At 44.8% G+C, this 21,711-nt stretch overlaps 1 protein-coding gene across 8 annotated transcripts in view; it reads left to right on the top strand.

The window, feature by feature from the left end:
* Positions 1-858: 858 nt before the first annotated feature.
* Positions 859-21,711, top strand: part of LOC110497460 (pericentriolar material 1 protein) — a 35,783-nt gene continuing 14,930 nt past the window's right edge. For 3 of the 8 annotated variants that reach the window (XM_036954393.1, XM_036954394.1, XM_036954388.1), the window contains exons 1-19: positions 859-1,031; positions 5,468-5,586; positions 6,378-6,647; positions 6,980-7,309; positions 7,989-8,159; positions 8,876-8,995; positions 9,353-9,533; positions 9,664-9,773; positions 10,148-10,433; positions 10,691-10,880; positions 12,392-12,598; positions 12,939-13,102; positions 13,219-13,448; positions 14,427-14,548; positions 14,677-14,806; positions 14,994-15,179; positions 15,452-15,630; positions 15,816-16,001; positions 20,934-21,201. In XM_036954393.1, the coding sequence (XP_036810288.1) occupies positions 5,482-5,586; positions 6,378-6,647; positions 6,980-7,309; positions 7,989-8,159; positions 8,876-8,995; positions 9,353-9,533; positions 9,664-9,773; positions 10,148-10,433; positions 10,691-10,880; positions 12,392-12,598; positions 12,939-13,102; positions 13,219-13,448; positions 14,427-14,548; positions 14,677-14,806; positions 14,994-15,179; positions 15,452-15,630; positions 15,816-16,001; positions 20,934-21,201 (3,435 nt within the window). In that variant the 5' untranslated portion in view covers positions 859-1,031; positions 5,468-5,481. Of the gene's footprint in view, positions 1,032-1,579; positions 2,011-5,467; positions 5,587-6,377; positions 6,648-6,979; positions 7,310-7,988; positions 8,160-8,875; positions 8,996-9,352; positions 9,534-9,663; positions 9,774-10,147; positions 10,434-10,690; positions 10,881-12,391; positions 12,599-12,938; positions 13,103-13,218; positions 13,449-14,426; positions 14,549-14,676; positions 14,807-14,993; positions 15,180-15,451; positions 15,631-15,815; positions 16,002-20,933; positions 21,202-21,711 lie in introns of those variants that run through there. The other 5 variants (XM_036954395.1, XM_036954391.1, XM_036954390.1 and 2 more) reach the window with 5 other exon arrangements.

Genomic DNA, 21,711 nt, shown 5'->3' with positions numbered 1-21,711 from the left:
GCTCGTTTGTAAATGATGTCTGAGTGTTGGAGCATACCCCTGGCTATCCGCAAATAAAATAAAAACAAGTAAATAATGCCGTCTGGTTTGCTTTCGTCGCAACAACGAATATTCAACATCAAAATAAACTCGCCAACCACTGATGTATGCTCGCCTCCAATTATATTTCTGCGTCGTCTTCTTTTGTGTTTTTCATCGGATGTGGCGAGCCTCTAGCTGGATGGAGTTGTAGCAAAGAGTGCAGTTGTGAATTGGTGGTCGGGCACATCATTCTGTAAACTTAAGCAGATCTTGCGGTGTTTTTTTTATACTTCTCTCCAGTCTCAATGTATTATTAATATAGCTTATAGGGATTTATTGTGTTTGTATGTGTCTGTGCGTTGCAAACTTTCAGCTCAGGTGATAAGGGTAGGAGGTTCTATTGATTCACAAAAGGGCCTGTTTGTTTATCATATAATTAGAGCTAGTAACAGTTGGAATATTTACACATTTCCATGACACTAGTGTGAGTGAATACTGTAAGTCGTTGGCCAATTTGATTAAATTGAAATAAACTTGATCTGTTCAAAAGGCAACTTTTAGGCAAAACACTGACATTATTGCAACGTTTACGTTTAGTTAACCATCCGAGAGCCCAAATAGTACCTTATTCAATAGGGGTGCCATTGCCTGTACATTTTGTAAAAAAATATTGTACACAATTAGTCACGTTGATATACTATTTACATGTGTGTGTGTGTGTGTGTGTGTGTGTGTGTGTGTGTGTGTGTGTGTGTATTTGAGGAAAAACATGACAGTATTGATGATGAGGGCTCTTGTGCGAGTCGCACTATTTTATATCATTCCGCCTCCGTGAAACAGGGAATATAATGGCTGACACTGGGCCGATAAGTGTACATTGACTGAGGGGATTCATCAACAACACCGAAACGACTTATTTGTACTTATTGAGACACAGTCTTCTCCTGGCTCTTAGAATGAGCCGTTGACCATAAAGTGTTACGATAATTTCTCAAAAAACACTCACTGAGGTAATTCATTTATTTCCACTACTTTTGTTAGCCAAGGCAAGTGGCTAGTTCACCACCAGCTAGCTAACGTAGCATCATCACGCAGTTCGCTAGCTACCTTCCTACCCAAAACAAAACTAGGTTGGTGCTGTATTTTCGAGTAGACATTAGCTAATGTATTTAACCAGCTACGTGTACTTATTTTGAAACTGTTATAGCCAACAATAACTATCTAGGCATGCAATCTTGTCAGGCCGTGAAATCCTGTTTGTTTTTAGTTAGCCAGCTAGCCAGATAGGTCACGTTAGCTAACATTACTAGCAAGTTGACGTTGCCTATGCAAGTGTCTGCGAGGTACTGTAATTCCTACTAGATAGTGACAGTACTTTCCTCTCCGAATTTAACATGAGCTTTTGTTTTGTACATCTATTTTTCAAACTTTCAAAGGGCAGTGAAAGCAACAATTGTAACGTTAGTTGGGTCTTCAATGCATTTTCCATTGTCGGAATTTTACCCCCAGTTTTCGCGGGGAAGGTAGGGGGGGGCTCATGCGTTACCATGGCGTGCAACTTCATGTTGCCAAACAGTGACAAAGCCAAATGTAAACTAGTTTAGATTTGCATTGCCACATTGGTATCCCAAATGATGAATACACCTCATCGATAGGCCATTGGAGTGTATATTGATGACGGTTTTTGTCCCCATTCTTATTTCTACGTTAGCTAGAAGTTCTCCGAGGGGGGTTAACATTAGTTGTTAGTTGTTGCTAGTGACAGTTGGCTCCATCGAACTTGCTGAAGTGGAGGGAATTTCGGAAACTTTACCGGGAATTCTAGCGGTCTACAACGCTGGTTTAACGTGAATCCCTCTTGACTAAACAGTGCCTTTTGTTGGGAAGTTAGCTAACTACTGTTAGTCAGCAAGAAATCCTTACTCAGTCCACGATCTCTCCAAAAGCAAAACAACAAATGATTAGTGGGTAACTGAATACACCGCACAGGTACGTGTAATCGATAGGTAACGTTATTGATATCGGTACAGTTGTATTATCTATGTCATAAATAAGTCCTACAATGGTTTGTAGCTAGCTATGGTGTTTTGGATGATTAACGTTATGCCTCATGTTATGGTTTAGTTTACTGTAATACTTGTCATACTTAGGGAAAGGTCTGTGAATGTTGACTGTTGCTTAGTTGCAGGAACATTCCTCCAAACAAGGCCCCGTTTCTGACAGGAACAAACACCTCTAGAATCATGCACTCTGTTAATGTCATAACGATGTAGATACTTTGGAAACACACCTCTGTATATTGGTTTCCTTGTTTGTTTAGAAGTGTGTGTGTCAGGGTTTCTATTAGGAAAGTGTGGTGCCAGACAACGTGACCCTAAATATTTTAATTAGCTGTCAATTTGTAAAATTTACCTGACCCATAATGTTATGCATTGTGTGCATGACCCATTACAACATCCACCTACGGTGCTAAGAATGACAGACATTTAGATTATGGTATTCATTTTAACATAATATCCAACGCCTGTAATGAAGCAGACCCTAAAGCATTATTTTCAAACATTTGCCAAAATGCAATTTGTGGTCAAACAACACCATTCCAAACATCGCACCTGATGCCAGAGGTTCCATATGTGACAGAGAGAAATCTCTGTTAGAAACTTAGGTTGCTAATGTAACTGGGATTGTGCCTTTCGCTTCTGGACAATAAAGAAGTATATGTTTTCAAAATGCATACTGCTGCCAGCTCACATTGCAAAGTGGTGGGTGACGTGCTGATAGCATGCCTACCTTTGCACTTGATTGGGAAGTATTTTTCAATTGCCAGTTGAGAAATAAAAACAGTATCTCTTTGTAATCGTGGCCATCAAAACTGTTTTCAGGTGACTGCTTTCAGAATTGTTGCCCACTGAGTGGTGTTATAAAAGTACATGTTTTACTTCAGTAGCAATGAGCTGAGGAGCATTGTCTGACGAGCAATATTCCGCTCAAAATAGGCTATGTGCGCAGGTAAGAAATTATACATTACGACCCAGGTTCCTTCTATTTTTTTCCGTCACTGAGCAAATTTCAGGTCTGCTGAGCTTGAACTTGAAAGTTGTAAAAATTCTGTGCAACTTCCTGTGTGCGTTTACTCTGAAAACTGAGGCTGTACCTGCTTTAAGTTAGTTTGAACAGTGGCCACGCCACGTATGTAGGCTACTGTGGCTATTTGATCATAATGTAGACCTACGAGTGGCCTACCATCAAAAACAATGAAGAAAATGCACCGCATAACATTGTAACATAGAACCGCTTTTTCCATCTTTCAGCCTACAGTAGCAACCAATGTGTGGTGTTCAATGTAGGTTTACATTCCATGAGACTTTTGAAAAAAACATGCAGGGCTTGACTATAACCTGTTCATCAACTTGTCCTTCAGACAAGGTGACTGAAAATGCTGTTTGATCTAAGAAACCACTTTACAAAATAAAATACATTATTGTCATACCATTATTACAGAGCATCAGATATTATGCTACCCACTGCCTATTGGCTACTTAGCTTATTCAAGCCTGTCTCAATACAACACTGCCCTTTTTTAAGACAAAGCTCTTTAACTGACTTGCTTTTCAAAGATGTCTGGAAATGTACAAGTTTTGTGCTCTTGGCGGATGCAATCACTCACCCATTGCTGACTAGAAATGAGCTATTACTGACTACTAATTATCTTTAACTGGACTAATAACTAACTAGCAAAGGATATGAACACAATGTGCACACGTGGCTGCATGCAGCTCTTGCTTTGATCTCAAAACAAGCACATCTACTCACAACCGCTGTAAACACAATCCAGTTCAAAGTAAATGGCACAGATTCGTAAATGGCAATGGTTTATTTGCATGTAGGTCTACTGTAGCTCACACTGTTTATGCCGCACAAGTCTGTATAGAGTTTTATTTAACTAGTCAAGTCAGTTAAGAAAAAAATATGTAGAGAAGGGCTAGGAAGAGTGGGTTAACTGCCTTGTTCAGTGGCAGAACGACAGATTTTTTTCCCCTTCTCAGCTCGGGGATTCGATCTAGTAACCTTTTGGTTACTGGCCTAACGCTCTAACCACTAAGCTACCTGCCGCCCCAGGTACGGGCAGAGTAGTGTGTCAATGCAATAGAATCCTAATCCGACGCGTTCTGCCTACAACAATCTCTTGCATAGTTTTTTGCTTTGTTATGTTGCATTGAAAATGGATAATATTGCGTTGATTCAATCACAATTTCCCACAGTAAAGGGAAACGTTGTTAGTATTAACAGGGAAAAACTCGAACAATTAGGTTTGTGCAGTAAACTATAGGCCCAAAACATTGTCACTGCATATTAAATTGCTCTGTCAACGCATTGTTTGGGCCATTTGAAAAAATATAAATATTTAAAAATTTGAGGTAGGCTATATGATCACACCGGTAATGGAGCCGTTGATGTATTACTGATGTAATTTGAATTTTACTGGGCTGATGGTGCCTGCATCTGATGGTCAGTCTCAGCAGAGGGAAGAGGGCAGCAGACTGAGCGTCCGCCTCAACATCCTTCCGCTCTCCCTTTCCTCCACTGACACTGACCATAAAATAGATACCGTCTTCCGGCTGATGGTGAAACTCGAGTCGCACCACATTATTTCTGCCTCGTGCACAAATTCATGTTACTCCTATGGACTGAGAGAGTGAAATATTCCTCTGTATTAAAAAAGACCCAAGCTGCTAATAATGACGCATATCTATAGATCCACTTTCCTACTCATTCATTACTGCTGCACTGCTTGTTGTAGCGCTGAGTGGAAATGGGAACCTGCATTTCATGGCCTATAAAAGTGTTGACAGTGCTGAGTAAGAACTTTAAAATGAACTCATACATATAAATAGCAGCTCTGCTGTATTCGTTGACAGTTTCTCTAGTTGGGGTTTTAAGTTTTAATCTCACAGTATCTACTTTGCTGTAGCTTCAGACACACAAAATGGCAACAGTTTGCCTACCCGGCGCGTAGGGTAGGTGAATTGGGTGCACCTACCACCGACAGCCCGAGACCTATAAATAAATAGGAACAAATTGCTTTATCATTGGGTTTTTTACAGAAATGTTTTAGCGATTGACTAGGAATGTATTGGAGGTTTGTTGGTGACCGGTTGGTGACAACTGTATTCCCATCAATTAATAAAAAGCATTCTTTTGCCCTGGGAGTTTATTATTTTTTTTTTTTTCTGGTCAATTTGACTGACAATTTTATCGGCTTTTCATTTTGTTATGTCCAAAAGCCGGAAATTACCCGCAAACGGAAACCATGGTGTGTGTGCGTGAATGAGTTGTGCACACTATTCCAGTCTGAAATAGACCTACTGTGTGTGTGTACATGCTTTTGTCTCCAGTCCAAAGCCGTTCTTGAGTGTTGACTGACTGCATGTCAACAACCCAACAGGCGCGGAGGAGGACATGGCGACAGGGGGCACTCCCTTTGATGACTGCGCAGACGAGCAGGAGCTGCACAACTGGACCGTTACCAACGGCAGCAGCCTAGAGGACAGGCTCAACAACATGGTACAGAGGAGACGAGAGAGACAATGGTTGCGTCCCAAATGGAACCCTATTCCCTATGTAGTGCAATGCACTACTTTTGACCAGAGCCCTATGGGTCCTGGTCGAAAGTAGTGCACTACTGGAATGGGGTGACATTTGGGACCATTGAGAATGGACACTAAAAGGTTTTGCGAAAGTAATTAAAATCTTTGATTGCATGAGTTGTTTGTGCATATAGCCCCACGGTGGAGGTGTTATAAAACCTAGAGATCAGGGAAATGGTTTCAATAATTTTTCCACCATTCATCTACACAATACACAGCCCTTATATGAAGTGTTTCTAAAATCCCTTATGGGGAAAAATGAATGGTGGAAAAACCTATTGGAACCATTTCCCTGTTTGACTGCTAGGTTTTATGGGTATTATGACTCTTGCTGTGGTACTCTATAGCTTTAGTAAGGATTCAGCCCCCTCACTGTCTAGCTCTAGAGTCTGTCCGTCTACCTACAATGCTGACCAAAGCGAGACATGGATTTGAAATGGTGTATTACAAATTTATTGTAATGTGTCCCTTTTGGGGAACCACGATGTGCTTATCATCAAGCAAGTACAGCATTATACAGTACATGGTATTACATAAAACACATGCATATGTGGATATGACCTTCTGTCCTTTTTTTAAAGAGTGAAGTTTCCCCAAGGTAAATTTCAAGGATCAGCTTCCCCACCCCAAATCCCAACCTGAACCATTTGTGGTGGGGAAATGCAAAACTGACCCAAGATAACTTCACCCAACACTCCTTTTTCAAAGCTTCCTGTCCCCTCTCAGGACTGGGGCATTCAGCAGAAGAAGGCCAACCGCTCGACGGAGAAGAACAGGAAGAAATTCTCAGCCGGCGGCGTGGCGGAGAGCCGGCTGACCAATGACATCTCCCCGGAGTCCACACCTGGCACGGGGCGGAGAAGGACAAACACCCCTCACTCCTTCCCCCACGTCAAGTACACCACCCAGATGTCGGTGCCCGACCAGGCCGAGCTGGACCGTCTCCGGCAGAGGATCAACTTCACTGATCTAGACGAGGTGAGAGGATTCTCCCTAGAGCTTTCTTAACTAAGCATTTCTTCTTTGAGTATTCGTCTGATTGTTGGTATCTGGAGGGGGTCATAGTTAATCCAGAAATGTGTAAAGTTCACCGAAGATGTTGTGGAAGGGTACTGTTCATGTAAAAACGCACACATTTCTTGTTGTGTTGTCTTTACAAATGTGAAAGTTTTAAACTATTCAATGTTCCAAAGGACCTTCTTTCCAGCTTTTTATATCGCAGAGGTTCTGCTGCATTGTTCTGTTTCAGAGTACTGTAATTTAGACTGGAAGCCAGGTTATGACACATCCCTCGCTCTCTCTTTTCCCAGAGGAGCGTGGGCAGCGACTCCCAGGGTCGTGTCACAGCAGCCAACAATCAGCGAGAGCTGGCGGCGGAAAACAAAAAGCCCTTCAAATTCCTGCCGCTGCACGTCAACACCAACAAGAGCCGGGAGGCACCCTCGGCCTCGGCCCCCACAACCCCCTCCGTCGCCGCCACAGCCAAGAAACAGAGCCCTGGCCTGGGTCTTGGTCTCAGGGAAGCGTTCAACCCCTCCCTGCCCAGCAATGACACCCCCAGGCTAGGTAGAAGGGCCGAGAGAGGGCTCCTTCAGTCTAGGGAGGATGGGAGAGGAGAGCTCAGCATCGACAGTAGCCAGGTATGTAACGTCTAGGCACTTGGGTTTACTGGATTAAGGCTTTTCAGCACTTGCATTTTATACTCTGTATGTAGTCTGTTTTGTTTGATCAGCCACTTATTTCACAATGCAAATGATTGAAGTTTGTAGTTTCAATACTTAATTAAAATAGAACAAACCATAGGACATGCTTACAATAAAGTTAGTTTAGTTGTGGGTACATAGAGGAAAAACTTACTCAGTAACCCATTTTGGACAAATCTATAAATAGCATACCTTGGAACAGCATTTTCACCACTCAAGTCTGTGCTTGCGCTGAACGGATTGTACTGTCTGCAAACTGTCACGTGGCATGCTGTGCTCTCGATCTTGTAAGAAAATAAATGGTAGAACAAGGATGGGAGACTAGGCAGGCAAGATGATGATGAAACCAGTGCTTATTTAGGGCAATTTAAAAATATGCCACCACCGCAGGTTCCCAAGTGAGTTCTGCCCTCGTTTAGCTCGGTCTGCAGTGAGCGGACTGGTATCCGCGCTCTCACACACCATTCCTCTGTCTCGCTCTCTCTATCATTTACACTCACAGACATGCATGCACACATGCTTTCTCTCTGCTGTGCCACTATCTCATACACACTCTCACACACTCTCACACACCCTGTCTCTCACACACCCTTACACTCTCTGGTGTCCCTATCAGGTGGTGAGCAAGTTGGTTCAGATCCGGGAGTATATCGGCAAAGCCAGCTCCATGAGGGATGACCTGGTGGAGAAGAACGACATCCCGGCCAACGTGGAGCGCCTCACCCACCTCATCGCCCACCTCAAGGAGCAGGAGAGGTCCTACCTCCGCTTCCTGCAGAAGATGCTGGTCAGTACAGTACGCTGGCTTATCGAGGCTTTCTCACTGTCTCTCTCTCTGTTTTTCTCCTTTCTCTCTCTTTGGCTTGATCTGTATGTCTTTATTTTTCTCTTTCCATCCTTCTGTCATTTGAGGATGAAAGTGGCTGCTTTCGAGAGACTTTTAGTTTGAATTCACTCTATGGTATTTATAGTAAAAACAAGCTACGGCAGCCTTGGGCTTTTCCCAGTTAAAGAAGCCTGAAGTCCACTGCTTTTTTTCTCACATTGCTGTTGATAGTTCAAGGTGTTGTGCTTGGGGGAACTTTTCACTGCACCCTGGTCATGTATTTTTAATGCCAAGGCGTCTGAAACGCTGGCAAGACAGTCGTGTATCTTGTTCCATTTGGCAGACAAATCTAGGACATGACACACATTTCTTCGGAACTGCTGGATGGCACGTGTCATTTGATCTTGCTGTCAGCGCATCTTGCTATCAATATTACATAGGTTACCCCCCTCCGGCATTTATGTGCGAGTAGTTATGACTATTTCCATTGTTGTATACCAACTTTTTCACCAACCACTGTTCAAGTATTACATTGAAAGTGGGGTGGAGAAAGGGAAGACCCGAGTTCCCATAGCCACTACACCCTCCGTGTGAATGGTACCATAGTTCGGGCCGAAGAGGGTGACCGTGCTTGCAGTCCGTGCCTAATATTTTACTGACCGCTGCCTCTTCTGTAGGCGAGGGAGAATGAGGAGGACGAGGTGGGAACACTGGACTCGGCCTTGGGTTCAGGCTCGTTGCCATGGAGCACCACCCTGAACATGGAGGTGCGCTTCTCGGACGCCTCCAATGCCACCGTAAGTAGCCCTTCCTCTAGTTCTGACAACGAACCCCCCCCCCCCCCCCCCGCTAGTTTTTTGTTTTATAGAGGAGTTTGGATTGGTCACAAACGAGATCATCTGATATGTGCATAGGGATACGCATTACAATCTCTACCAGATAGTAAGACACTTCTAGAATTCGTCACCCAAGTAGACCAAGGCTAATTGTATTGCTGCCATCCCTCCCTCTCATCCCACTCCATCCCTCCTTCTCCCCTTCTCTCCATCCCTTCCTTTGCCGGTGTAACACCAGGAAGTCTGCACTGTCAGCATCTGAGGCACAACCAGTTCTGCTTGTGCTGGCGATTTTTCTTATGTGCGTGTCTCCAACAGGGCCGCATTGCAGGCCACAGTGACCAGAAGGAGGAGCTGGAGAACTTGAAGAAGCAGCATGAGCTCCTGAAGAAGATGCTGGAGCAGCAGGAGCAGCTCAGGGCTCTACAGGGCCGTCAGGCAGCACTACTGACCATGCAGCACAGCTCCCAGCAAGCCACACAAACCATGGCTGACACTGGTGAGACACGGGCCACATAGAAAGAGAGCGCGTATGCAGAGGAGTAAACGCACACTGGACACACAAGCACACATGCAGAGCTGGTAGCTACACACACATAACCTTATTTCATTTGGTGTGTGTGTTTCAGTGCCGACAGAGACCACAGGCAGTGTGTCAGGGCTGAGCATCACCTCGGAGCTGAACGATGAGCTGAACGACCTCATTCAACGCTTCCACAACCAGCTGCACGACTCCCAGGTACCAGCATCATACAATACTGGGTCGTATTAATTAGGGCACACCATAGTCAAAAGTATTAGCGCTTTCTTCTGCCTGATGCCTAATGAATACAATCCTGGCAAATGTCATAAGTTATAATAACATGGTATTGTTTACCTCTCTATTACAGACGTGGTGTATAACCCTGTAACTATAATACTTACATTTAAATGAAGGGATAACTGGGCAAAATGAAGTCTTCATGTTGAGTAATTAGAACTTGTTTCCATGTTATTACCACTTTATCCTGTGTGGTAATGTAAAGTGCTACCCATCAAAGTAATAAATGATGAGTTGAATGTTTGTTCAACTACTAACACTTACTAACATCCTGTCTGCCTTTCCTTCCTCAGACCAAGGCAGCAGTCCCGGACAACCGCAGACAAGCCGCGAGCCTCTCCCTCTCCCGGGAAGTCTGCCGCTCTCGCTCCTCCCAGCCTTCCCCTCCTTCCCGCTCTGCCTCCTCCTTCCTCCATCCCAGCCCTCTCACTTCCCTGACCTCCATCACCCCGACGTCGGCCTCGGCGGCGAGCGCCAAGCTGACCAAGTTGCAGGAGCTGCAGGACAAGAAGCAGACCATGGACAAGATCCTGCAGGAGCTGCACTCACTCCGCGACCAGACCCTCAACAACAACTCCTGTAAGTTATGGTTTGTCTCGGTAACTGACTAGAAGTAGGATAACACTGTCGGGGGGGGGGGGGTTGTTATTTAAACGCCTACAAATGCCATTTCCTGCAAAACATTGCCTTTAATGATGACAAACTTGTATTTATTTATTTGTATTTTTTTTTTGTGCAGCTCCCATCTTACGTTATTTGCGGTGGAAGCCTGGTGCATATGATAGAAGCTTGTAAGTTTGCTGCCGTGCATGTGTGAGTAATGTGTGTTCTGTCAGGTCGTGGTGGCAGTGTGTCCCTGTCCTCTCAGCGTAGACTGGCTCTGGGCGCGGGCCCCTCGGACCGCCCCTCTGCCCCGTACCGGGAACCCAACGGGGCCTCAGCCATGAGACGGGACCCCTCCACCTACCACCCCTCCACACACACCCAGCAACCCCAGCATGAGGACGCTCCAGCAGACAAACTCCGGTACTAAACTTAAACAATTATTACAATCGGTCGGTGCACATCACACCACAGTTGTATTCCTAAGGAGCCAAATGGTAGAAAACTGAATGAAATGCAGAGGAACTTCCTGTACTTGCCCAAATCACATTTTATTGGTTGCATACACATATTTAGCAGATGTTATTGCGGGTGTAGCGAAATGTAGCGACATGCTTGTGTTCCTAGCTCAAACATTGCAGTAATATCTAAAAATGTCAAACAATACACACAACTCTAAAATAATGGAATTAAGAAATATTAGGGCGAGCAATGTCTGAGTCCGGCTAATGAATATGTATGTGTGCATGTATACAGTGCATTCGGAAAGTGTTCAGACCCTTTGACTTTTTCCACATTTTGCCTGAGGGATTGTGCGTTCATGGTGTAACTCGGCAGTTGTTTTTGCTGTCCTGTACCTGTCCCGCTGGTGTGATGTTCCGATTGTACCGATCCTGTGCAGGTGTTGTTACACATGGTCTGTCACTGCGAGAACGATCAGCTGTCCGTCCTGTCTCTCTGTAGTGCTGTCTTAGGCGTCTCACAGTACGGACATTGCAATATATTGCCCTGGCCACATCTGTAGTCCTCATGCCTCCTTGCAGCATACCTAAGGCACGTTCACGCAGATGAGCAGGGACCCTGGGCATCTTTCTTTTGGTGTTTTTCAAAGTCAGTAGAAAGGCCTCTTTAGTGTCCTAAGTTTTCATAACTGTGACCTTAATTGCCTGTAAGCTGTTTGTGTCTTTATGACCATTCCACAGGTGCATGCACATTAATTGTTTATGGTTCATTGAACAAGCATGGGAAACGTGTTTAAACCCTTTACAATGTTATTTGGATTTTTACGAATTATCTTTGAAAGACAGGGTCCTGAAAAAGTGACGTTTTGTTTTTTTTGCTGAGTTTGTGGATAGAATATTTTAGTGTGTCTGTAGAATAGGGTATATATTCAGCAATAGTTGAATAGGATGGCATTGACTCAAATACAGTATATGGAATGATTAAAACGGTATGTAAACATTATTCCAGTGACCAGTGTTCAATTTTCTATTGGGACTACCTGGACTTAATGAATACAACCCATTGCCGATGAAGCAAAGGAGACGAGTAGAGGGAACCAACTCAGTCTATTAGCATGCACCCTTTATCTCTCTGGTACCGGCAGCTGAATATCCATGCTGTACTGTTCCTTCAGACAAGCTCTACCATCCATCACCCTTATCCCTCTTATTCATTCATTCGTCTGGTGAATGAACAATAGATCCAATTAGTCAAGTGTCTCTCCTTCATTGAATCAGTTGTCCATGTATCAACCTTAGTCTCTTTCCCCCATTCCATGTCTCCCCATTCATTCCTCTACACTCTCTCTGAAATGTGACTCAAAAGGAATAGACTGCTTGAGGTCTCACTTACGGTGCTTTTAAGTCCTTGAGGTGGAGACATTTTAAAACAGAATCAGGCCTAAGTCTCTCTCTCTCCCCCGCCCACCACAGCAAGCTGAAGGAGGTGCACAAGCGTCTGAACGAGCTGCGTGAGCTGGTGCAGTACTATGAGCAGACATCAGACATGATGGTGGACACAGTCAATGAGAACGTGAAGGAGGAAGAGGAGGAGGAGGAGACTGAGGAGGACGGCTCCATGCTGGAGACCATGTTCGACTCGGAGCAGGAGAACCGCCGGCCCCCCATCACCAACATCAGGTACTTGAAGGACACGGACGGAGTAGGGTGCAGTCGTTATTATTTCTCATTAGATCTGTTTATTAGTGGACCATGTCCAATTCTGATTCTAAGCATCACAGACCTGGGATTTGAACCGGCAACCACGGACAGTAACTGGTTAGTTTCGAGCCAAGCATATAATCTGTTCCTTTCATGTACCCCAAATTACCAGGTTAATTTAAAATATAGTTTGTTCTCAATAACTTTCCTGGATAAGAAATGTTAAAGGTTTAGATAATATAATTCCCAAGGGCAAATCACGCCGGGGAGTGAAATTGAGACCTGACCCCTTTTCTCCATCTTTCTTTCCCCTGGTCAGAAACCCACAGCATTCTGGGAACTGGACAGAAATGAACAGTCTGACCAACGGCCGAGGAGGCGGCAGCACCAACAACCACGTTGACGGGAGGCTCAACGAGTGTGAGATCAACAACCGCTCTGCAGCAGCCAACCTCCGCAGCCTCAACATCCCATCAGCCATTGGTAGCGTGACACACATACGCACATTACATGTGTGCAACCTGTATATACACACACACACACACACACACACACAATCCACTCATCTCACTAACCCTCATTGTTTCTGTCTCCACCAGAGTGCCAGTACAACCGCCCCTACAACCAGGTCAAGGACGACGATGATGACGATGCCCTGGAGGATGAAGAGGAGGTGCGGGGGGCCGGGGCCCGGGACAGCGATGGCTCAGGGTCGAGCAGAAGGAGCAGCCTGGAGAACGAGGACGCGGACTTCGCCCACAAAGTCCACCGGCTGCAGACCGCCAAGCAGAAACTACGGCAGCTCCAGGAGCTGGTGGCCATGGTGCAGGTGAGAGGACTGACTAGAAACAGAGAAACATAGCATATGAGAGAGATCTAGAATCTGAAATAAATTGTAGGCCCCATAGTGCAAGTCAATAATGGGACCAATCTCGTCCAAAAAGTTGACTCAAGTTTGCCAAAAAGCACCTGGATGATCATCAAGACTCTTGGAAGAATGTTCTATGGGCAGATGATTCAGAAGTATAACTTTTTGGATGATATGGGTCCCATTTTATTCCTTGCGCAAACCAAACAATGCATTCCAAAGTAAGAACCTTATACCATCGGTCAAGCATGGTGGTGGTAGTGTGATGGTTTAGGAATACTTTGCAGCCTCAAGAACTGGATGACTTGCCTTAATGGAAGGAACCATGAATTCTGTTCTGTATCAGAGAATTCTACAGGGAACTGTCAGGCCATCTGTCTGGAAGCTGAAGTGCAGGACTTGAAATGAGCAGTTCATGCTTGAAAACCCACAAATGTTGCTAAGTTAAAGCAGTTCTGCATGGAAGAGTGTGCCAGAATTCGTCCACAGTGATGTGAGACTGCAGGCAGCGTTTGGTTGCAGTCTTTGCAGCTGAAGGTGGCACAACCTGTTATTGAGTGCAAGGGGACAGTAACTTTTTCACACAGGCATTGGGTGTTTGATAACTTTGTTTATGAAATAAATTAAATTAGTATGTCATTGTTATTTGTTCTCTATCTCATATTAGGTTTTGGTTGAAGATCTGATAACATTCAGTATAAAACAAATATGCAAAAGCAGAAAATGGAGTAAAAACATATCAACACACACATATAAGCCAATAATACAAAATAGAACACATGCTAAAGAATCTAAAATGACCATGGTGCAGCTGAGTGGTCTAGACAGTTCAGAGTGGAAGAGGACCCTTTTGCAGTCCAAGAAAATAGAGCTGGAATTTGAGTCATTTATGGGCGATAGCTTTATGGAATAGTAACCGTGTGACTTCCTGCCTCCCAGAGTGACGATACAGATGCCACCACAGCCGACGAGGGTCTCCACCAGCAGCCCAACAACACCAGAGGTGCTGCTGCTGGCTCCTGCAAGAGCCCCAGAGACCTCACCCTCACAGACAAGGCCAGGTAGGAGACTAACCATAATAAGTGTATGAAAGTACCTGTGTCTATATTTAAGTGAGTGCTTTTAAGCATGTGAATTACACACCTGGTGATTCTGTTTGTGAATCTAAAATATTTTGTATGTGTCTCAGGGAGAAGCTGTATGAGGAGAAGCTTTGTCAGCAGCAGCAGGAGTTGCAGCAGCTTCACGAGGAACGCCAGCGGCTGATGGAGATCCAGGACAAGATCCAGGACCTGCAGTGGGCCTGCCCCGATCTGCAGGTAACACGTGCACGCACAGACACTGAGAACTGAGCACACACCACCCTATTTCCTGATTGATTGTGTTGAAAGGCTTTGGAGTCAGAACTTCTTTCTGACCCCTCTTAACTGTAGTGTTCTATATTGGTAATGGGGTATTATTTGAGGCAACCTCTCACACACACTCTCCCTCCCATCTTCTCTCCAGTCGTCAGTGTCCAGCAGCACAGTGAGCCAACAGGCTCTGATGAGGAAGCCCCCAGCTGCAACTTCCACCCCGGCCCCTCCCCCTGCTCCGGCTGCAGCCCCCAAAGCCAACGCTTCTCCTGCTGCAACCGCTGTGCTCAAACCCACAGCCCAGGCCGCTACTAATGACTCTGTCACCGACAACGAGGTGGGTTCTTTATTTTGATTTGACAGGGCCAGTTTACTGTAACATCAAGGATAGTATGCTCATCCCACAGACTTAAAGTGCTTGCTTGCCAAAATCAAATGGAACACTTCTATCACCCGCTCAGTGCAAGGCTTTTCTTGAGGGTTAACTGGTAAGGGTTAGCGTAACCGAGTTAGCCATGGCTGGATGTCAGGGAGCTGTATAGTAGTGTGGGTTATTTTGCTGATGTAACCATGAAAATGACACGCTCATTTACCTTCGTGGTTCTCCAGCAGCTGTGGTGTGAGATGCGGCGCCACCAGATCCTGCGGGAGGAGCTGCGCCAGCGGAGGAAGCACCTGGAATCCCTGATGGCCGAGCACCAGAGGAGGAGCGGCCTCAGCGACTCCCCCTACAAGATGGAGGACCCAGAGGGACACGCCGCCTCACAGCCACTTAGCAGGGACGAGAGGTGGGCGAAGCGTTACCCCTAAATAATCTGGGGGAGTTCCATGATGTGAAATATTCTGAATGTTGCAGATACAAGTAGAATGACGCTTTTAGCCTTTGTGTGCTTTCATATCTGCATGATGTGCCTTGAGAGATCGGTTTAGTCTTTGAGTGGGGCCTTAATTGACTTGTTTCCCTCCTCCTCAGGACCATGGCCACGTGGGGCGGCTCCACCCCCTGTCAGCTAGACGAGGACGGCTACCCCTCTGAGATGGGTGCTGAGGAGGAGGAGGAGGAAGAAGAGGACGGAGCAGAGTCCAGCTCCAGTGATGACCTGCATCTCTACTCCACTAGGAAGCAGAGATCCTACAGCAATAGGAAGACACTGGGCAGGTCTGAAAAATTCATACAAGGATAGCCATTTTTTTTCCTATTCAGGATAAAGATACAGGGCACAATAGTCTTAACCTCTAAAAGTCTAAGCCGTGGGAGGGGACTAGGCTACATATGGAATTGTTTTAAGATGGTCATACCATGGCTCATTTAGCTATTTGATTTAGAATTTTAGGACCACTTTGGGTAATAAAAAAATATATACAGTTAGGAGATTTTTAAGAAAGATCAGGAAATGTTTTTGTTATTTTTGGACACATATTTAACCCCTTATTTTTGTTGCTACTAAACTACCTCCATACTTCTATTTGTTTGCATGGGTTACCTTCAGACGAGTCCCGTGACACTTGTATAGCAAAATGGAGAAAACCATCGTAAGAGTCGCATCTTTCCATTAGTCGTAGTAGTTTTGTAGGCCTAACTGTTCCGACGCTACAGACTTTTCCAACATTAAAATCTGTAATGTCTTGTGTTTCACGAAGTCGTGGCTGAACGACTACATTAAGAACATACAGCTGGCGGGTTATACACTATCGGCAGGATAGAACAGCAGCCTCTGGTAAGACACGGGGCGGGGGCCTATGCATATATGTAAACAACAGCTGGTGCATGATATCTAAGGAAGGTTTTGCTCGCCTGAGGTAGAGTATCTCATGATAAGCTGTAGATCACACTATCTACCTAGAGAGTTCATCTGTATTTTTCATAGCTGTCTACATACCAAAGACCGATGTTGGCACTAAAACCGCACTCAATGAGCTGTACACCACCATAAGCAAACAGGAAAACGCTCATCCAGAGGATGCACTCCTAGTGGCCGGGGACTTTAATGCAGGGAAACTTAAATCAGTTTTATCTCATTTCTATCAGCATGTAAAATGTGCAACCAGAGGGGAAAAACATTCTAGACCACCTTTACTCCACACAGAGGCGTACAAAGCTCTCCCTCGCACCTCAATTTGGCAAATCTGACCATAATTCTATCCTCCTGATTCCGGCTTACAAGCTAAAATTAACGCAGGAAGCACCAGTGACTATAAAAAATTGGTCTGATGAAGCAGATGCTAAACTACAGGACTGTTTAGCTAGCGCAGACTGGAATATGCTCCGGAATTCTACCGATGGCATTGAGGAGTACACCACATCAGTTACTGGCTTTATCAAGAAGTGCATCAAGGACGTCGTCCCCACGGTGACTATACATACATACCCCAACCAGAAGCCATGGATTACAGGCAACATTCGCACTGAGCTAAAGGATCGAGCTGCTGCTTTCAAGGACCGGGACTCTAACCCGGAAGCTTATAAGAAATCCTGCTATGCCCTCTGACGAACCATCAAACAGGTAAAGCGTCAATACAGGACTAAGAGCGAATCGTACTGCTCCGACGCTCGTCGGATGTGGCAGGGCTTACAAACTACAAACTACAGCCTACAAAGGGAAGCACAGCCGAGAGCTGCTCAGTGACACGAGCCTACCAGATGAGCTAAACCATTTCTTTGCTCGCTTCGAGGCAAGTAACACTGAAACATGCATGAGAGCATCAGCTGTGAGTAAGAGCTTTAAACAGGTCGACATTCACAAGACCGCAGGGCCAGACTGATTACCAGGACGTGTACTGTGAGCACGTGCTGACGAGCTGGCAAGTGTTTTCAATGACATTTTCAACCTCTCCCTGTCCGAGTAAAACCAACATGTTTTAAGGAGACCACCATAGTCCCTGTGCCCAAGAACACGAAGATAACCTTCCTAAATGACTACTGACCCGTAGCACTCACATTTGTAGCCATGAAATGCTTTGAAAGGCTGGTCATGATTCATATCATCAACACCATTATTCCAGAAACCCTAGACTCACTCTAATTTGCATACCGCACCAACAGATCCGCAGATCTCTATTGCACTCCACACTGCCCTTTCCCACCTGGACAAAAATAACACCTATGTGAGAATGCTATTCATTGACTACAGCTCAGCGTTTAACACCAGAGTGCCCTCAAAGCTGGACCTCCTGATGGGCCGCCCCCAGGTGATAATGGTTGTTAACAACACATCCACCACGCTGATCCTCAAAAAGGGGGCCACTCGGGTGTGTGCTCAGTCCCCTCCTGTACTCCCTGTTCAAACGTGACAGCACGGCCAGGCACGACTACAACACCATTAAGTTTGCTGATGACACAACAGTGGTAAGCCTGATCACCGACAATGATGAGACAGCCTATAGGGAGGAGGTCAGAGACCTGACCGTGTGTTACAAGGACATTAACCACTCCCTCAACGTGATCAAGACTAAGGATATGATTGTGGACTACAGGAAAAGGAGGACCGAGCACGCCCACATTCCCGTCGACAGGGCTGCAGGTTGAGAGCTTCAAGTTTCTTGGCGTCCCCATCACCAACAAACTAACATGCTCCAAGCACACCAAGACAGTCGTGAAGAGGTCATGACAAAACCTATTCCCCCTCAGGAGATTTGGCATGGGTCCTCAGATCCTCAAGAGTTCTACAGCTGTACCATTGAGAGCATCCGGACAGGTTGCATCACTGCCTGGTATGGCAACTGCTCGGCCTCCGACCGCAAGGCACTACAGAGGGTAGTGCGAACGGCCCAGTATATCACCGGGGCCAAGCTTCCTGCCATCCATGACGTCTATACCAGGCGTTGTCATAGGAAGGCCCTAAAAATTGGTCAGACTCCAGGCATCTAGTCATAAACTGTTCTCTCTGCTACCGTAAGGCAAGCGGTACCGGAGTGTCAAGTCTAGGTCCAAGAGGCTTCTACCCCCCCAAGCCATAGGACTCCTGAACAGTTAACCTTTCTGATCTCCCCATCCCGGATCCGGGATCGTGAATACAGACTCAAGCTCATTACCATAACGCAACGTTAACTATTCATGAAAATCGCAAATGAAATGAAATAAATATGCTAGCTCTCAAGCTTAGCCTTTTGTTAACAACACTGTCATCTCAGATTTTCAAAATATGCTTCTCAACCATAGCAAAACAAGCATTTGTGTAACAGTATTGATGGCTAACGTAGCATTTAGCATTAGCATTCAGCTGGCAACATTTACACAAAAAAACAGAAAAGCATTCAAATAAAATCATTTACCTTTGAAGAACTTCAGATGTTTCCAATGAGGAGACTCTCAGATAGCAAATGTTCAGTTTTTCCTGAAAGATTATTTGTTTAGGACAAATCGCTCCATTTTCTGCGTCACGTTTAGCTATGAAAAAACCCCTGTATCCAGGATTGTGTAAATCTATCAGCAAGCTCATTAGCATAACACAACGTTAACTATTCATGAAAATCGCAAATGAAATGAAATAAATATGCCATCTCTCAAGCTTAGCCTTTTGTAAACAACACTGTCATCTCAGATTTTCAAAATATGCTTCTCAACCATAGGAAAACAATCATTTGTGTAAAAGTAGCTAGCTAGCGTTAGCATTTAGCGTTAGCAACATTTCAACAAAAACATAAAAGCCTTCAAATAACATAATTTACCTTTGAAGAACTTCTGATGTTTTCAATGAGGATACTCTCAGTTAGATAGCAGATGCTCAGTTTTTCCAAAAAGATTATTTGTGTATTAGAATTAGCTCCGTTTTATACATCACATTTGGCTACCAAAAAAAATCCGAAAATTCAGTCCTCAAAACGCGAACTTTTTTCCAAATTAACTCCATAATACCGACTGAAAACATGGCAAACGTTGTTTAGAATCAATCATCAAGGTGTTTTTCACATATCTTTTCATTGATACATCGTTCTTGGACACATGGTTTCTCCCCTATATCAAATGGAAAAGTACAAGCAGCTGGCAATTGCGCACCGAATTCCACGCAGGACACCAGGCGGACACTTGGAAAATGTAGTCTCTTATGGTCAATCTTCCAATGATATGCCTACAAATACGTCACAATGCTGCTAAGACCTTGGACGAACGACAGAAAGTGTAGGCTCATTCCTTGCGCAATCACAGCCATATAAGGAGACAATGGAAAACAGAGCTTCAGAAATTCTGCTAATTCCTGGTTGATGCATCATCTTGGTTTCGCCTGTAGAATGAGTTCTGGGGCACTTACAGACAAAATCTTTGCAGATTCTGAAACTTCAGAGTTTTCTTTCCAAAACTGTCAAGAATATGCATAGTCGAGCATCTTTTCGTGACAAAATATCGCGCTTAAAACTGGAACGTTTTTTATCAAAAAATGAAATAGCGCCCCTAGAGATCTAACAGGTTAATCAAATGGCTACCCAGACTATTTGCATTGCCCCCCCCCCCCCTCTTCTACACTGCTGCTACACTCTTATTATCTATGCATAGTCACTTTAATAACTCTACCTACTTGTATATATTAACTCAATTACCTCGACACCGGTGCCCCCGCACACTGACTCTGTTCTGGTACCCCCTGTATATTGCCCCGCTATTCTTATTTACTGCTTTTTTTCCCCCTTTTTTTCTTAACTGCATTGTTGGTTAAGGGCTTGTAACTAAGTAATTTCACTGTACCTGTTGTATTCGGCGCATGTGACAAACAATATTTTATTTGATTAATCAGTTGTAGTAGTTATGAGGGGTTAGGGTTAATCCTAACCCAACTCCAGTCCTAGAGAGATACTGGGTGTGCAGGCTTTTGTTCCACCCCATAGGTTTCTATTGATATATGGTTACATACGGTATTGTTCTTCCATTTACTTGGTTTGTATTTTCTTATTGTTGCATTGTTGAGAAGGAACCTGCAAGTAAGCACTTTGTTGGATGATGTTGACCATACGTAGCCTGTTTTTATAAGACTAATACATCTTGAATCTTGGCATCATGAAAGTTCTGAGGGAAAATTGGGTCATGCATTCACAGCAGCACCCACAACTCGTTGGACACCCAATAATACAAATATATCACTCCCCCTTCTTTCTCCAGCAACGTTCTGAAGCCGCCCCAACAATTTGCATCTGTAGCTAGTGGACGACCCTCTCGAGCCAAACAACAACAGTCCCAAGCCCATGGCGGCATCGCGGGTGCGAGGCGCCAGGAGAACCTGCGTTGGGCGGCTGAGCTGTCCTTCAAGGAGGGTTCTGGCACTGGGTCTGCGTTAGCATCACACCACTGGCAGGAGCAGGTGGGCACACTACAGAGGCAGCTGGACTTCAGCACCAGCATGTGTCAGACCCTACTGCAGGACCAGCAGGTTGGTATAGCAGTTCAGTCACCTCACACCAATACATAGGCTTATCTAAAACATTTGACATGGTTGAGGCGTGCCTGATTTAGCTTGTCAGGTATGAGGCAAGCAGGCATGAGGAGTTTGATTTCTATGTACCTGAGAAGCGAAGCTATATCAAGGGTACCGCGCATGTCAACGTTTTGGAATGTATTGATTTTAGCTTGACTGGCATGAGGGATTTACGCGCAATTCAGACTATTCCATTGTTTTCTTTGTACCTTCCAATCTAAATTAAGTGCCTCCAAGTATTTCAAATGTTTGGAATACGTATCGAACCATGTCTGAATTCACCGAACCAAAGGAGGTGTTTGAGGTTAATTTAGCTTGCCTGACATGAGGAGTTTGTTTCCATTGTACATGACCAGCTAAGCCAAATAAAGTACACCTCAAGTATTTCAAATATTCTGAATATTGTGCATTCACGCCTGGTCTGTGTCGTGACTTTACTTTCATTAATCTGATGACTGTTATTTA

Source organism: Oncorhynchus mykiss, chromosome 19 (assembly GCF_013265735.2).
Source record: "Oncorhynchus mykiss isolate Arlee chromosome 19, USDA_OmykA_1.1, whole genome shotgun sequence".
In the NCBI taxonomy this organism is placed as follows: domain Eukaryota; kingdom Metazoa; phylum Chordata; class Actinopteri; order Salmoniformes; family Salmonidae; genus Oncorhynchus; species Oncorhynchus mykiss.
Note: the sequence above shows the minus strand (reverse complement) of the source record. Positions and strands in the feature narration are given on the sequence as shown.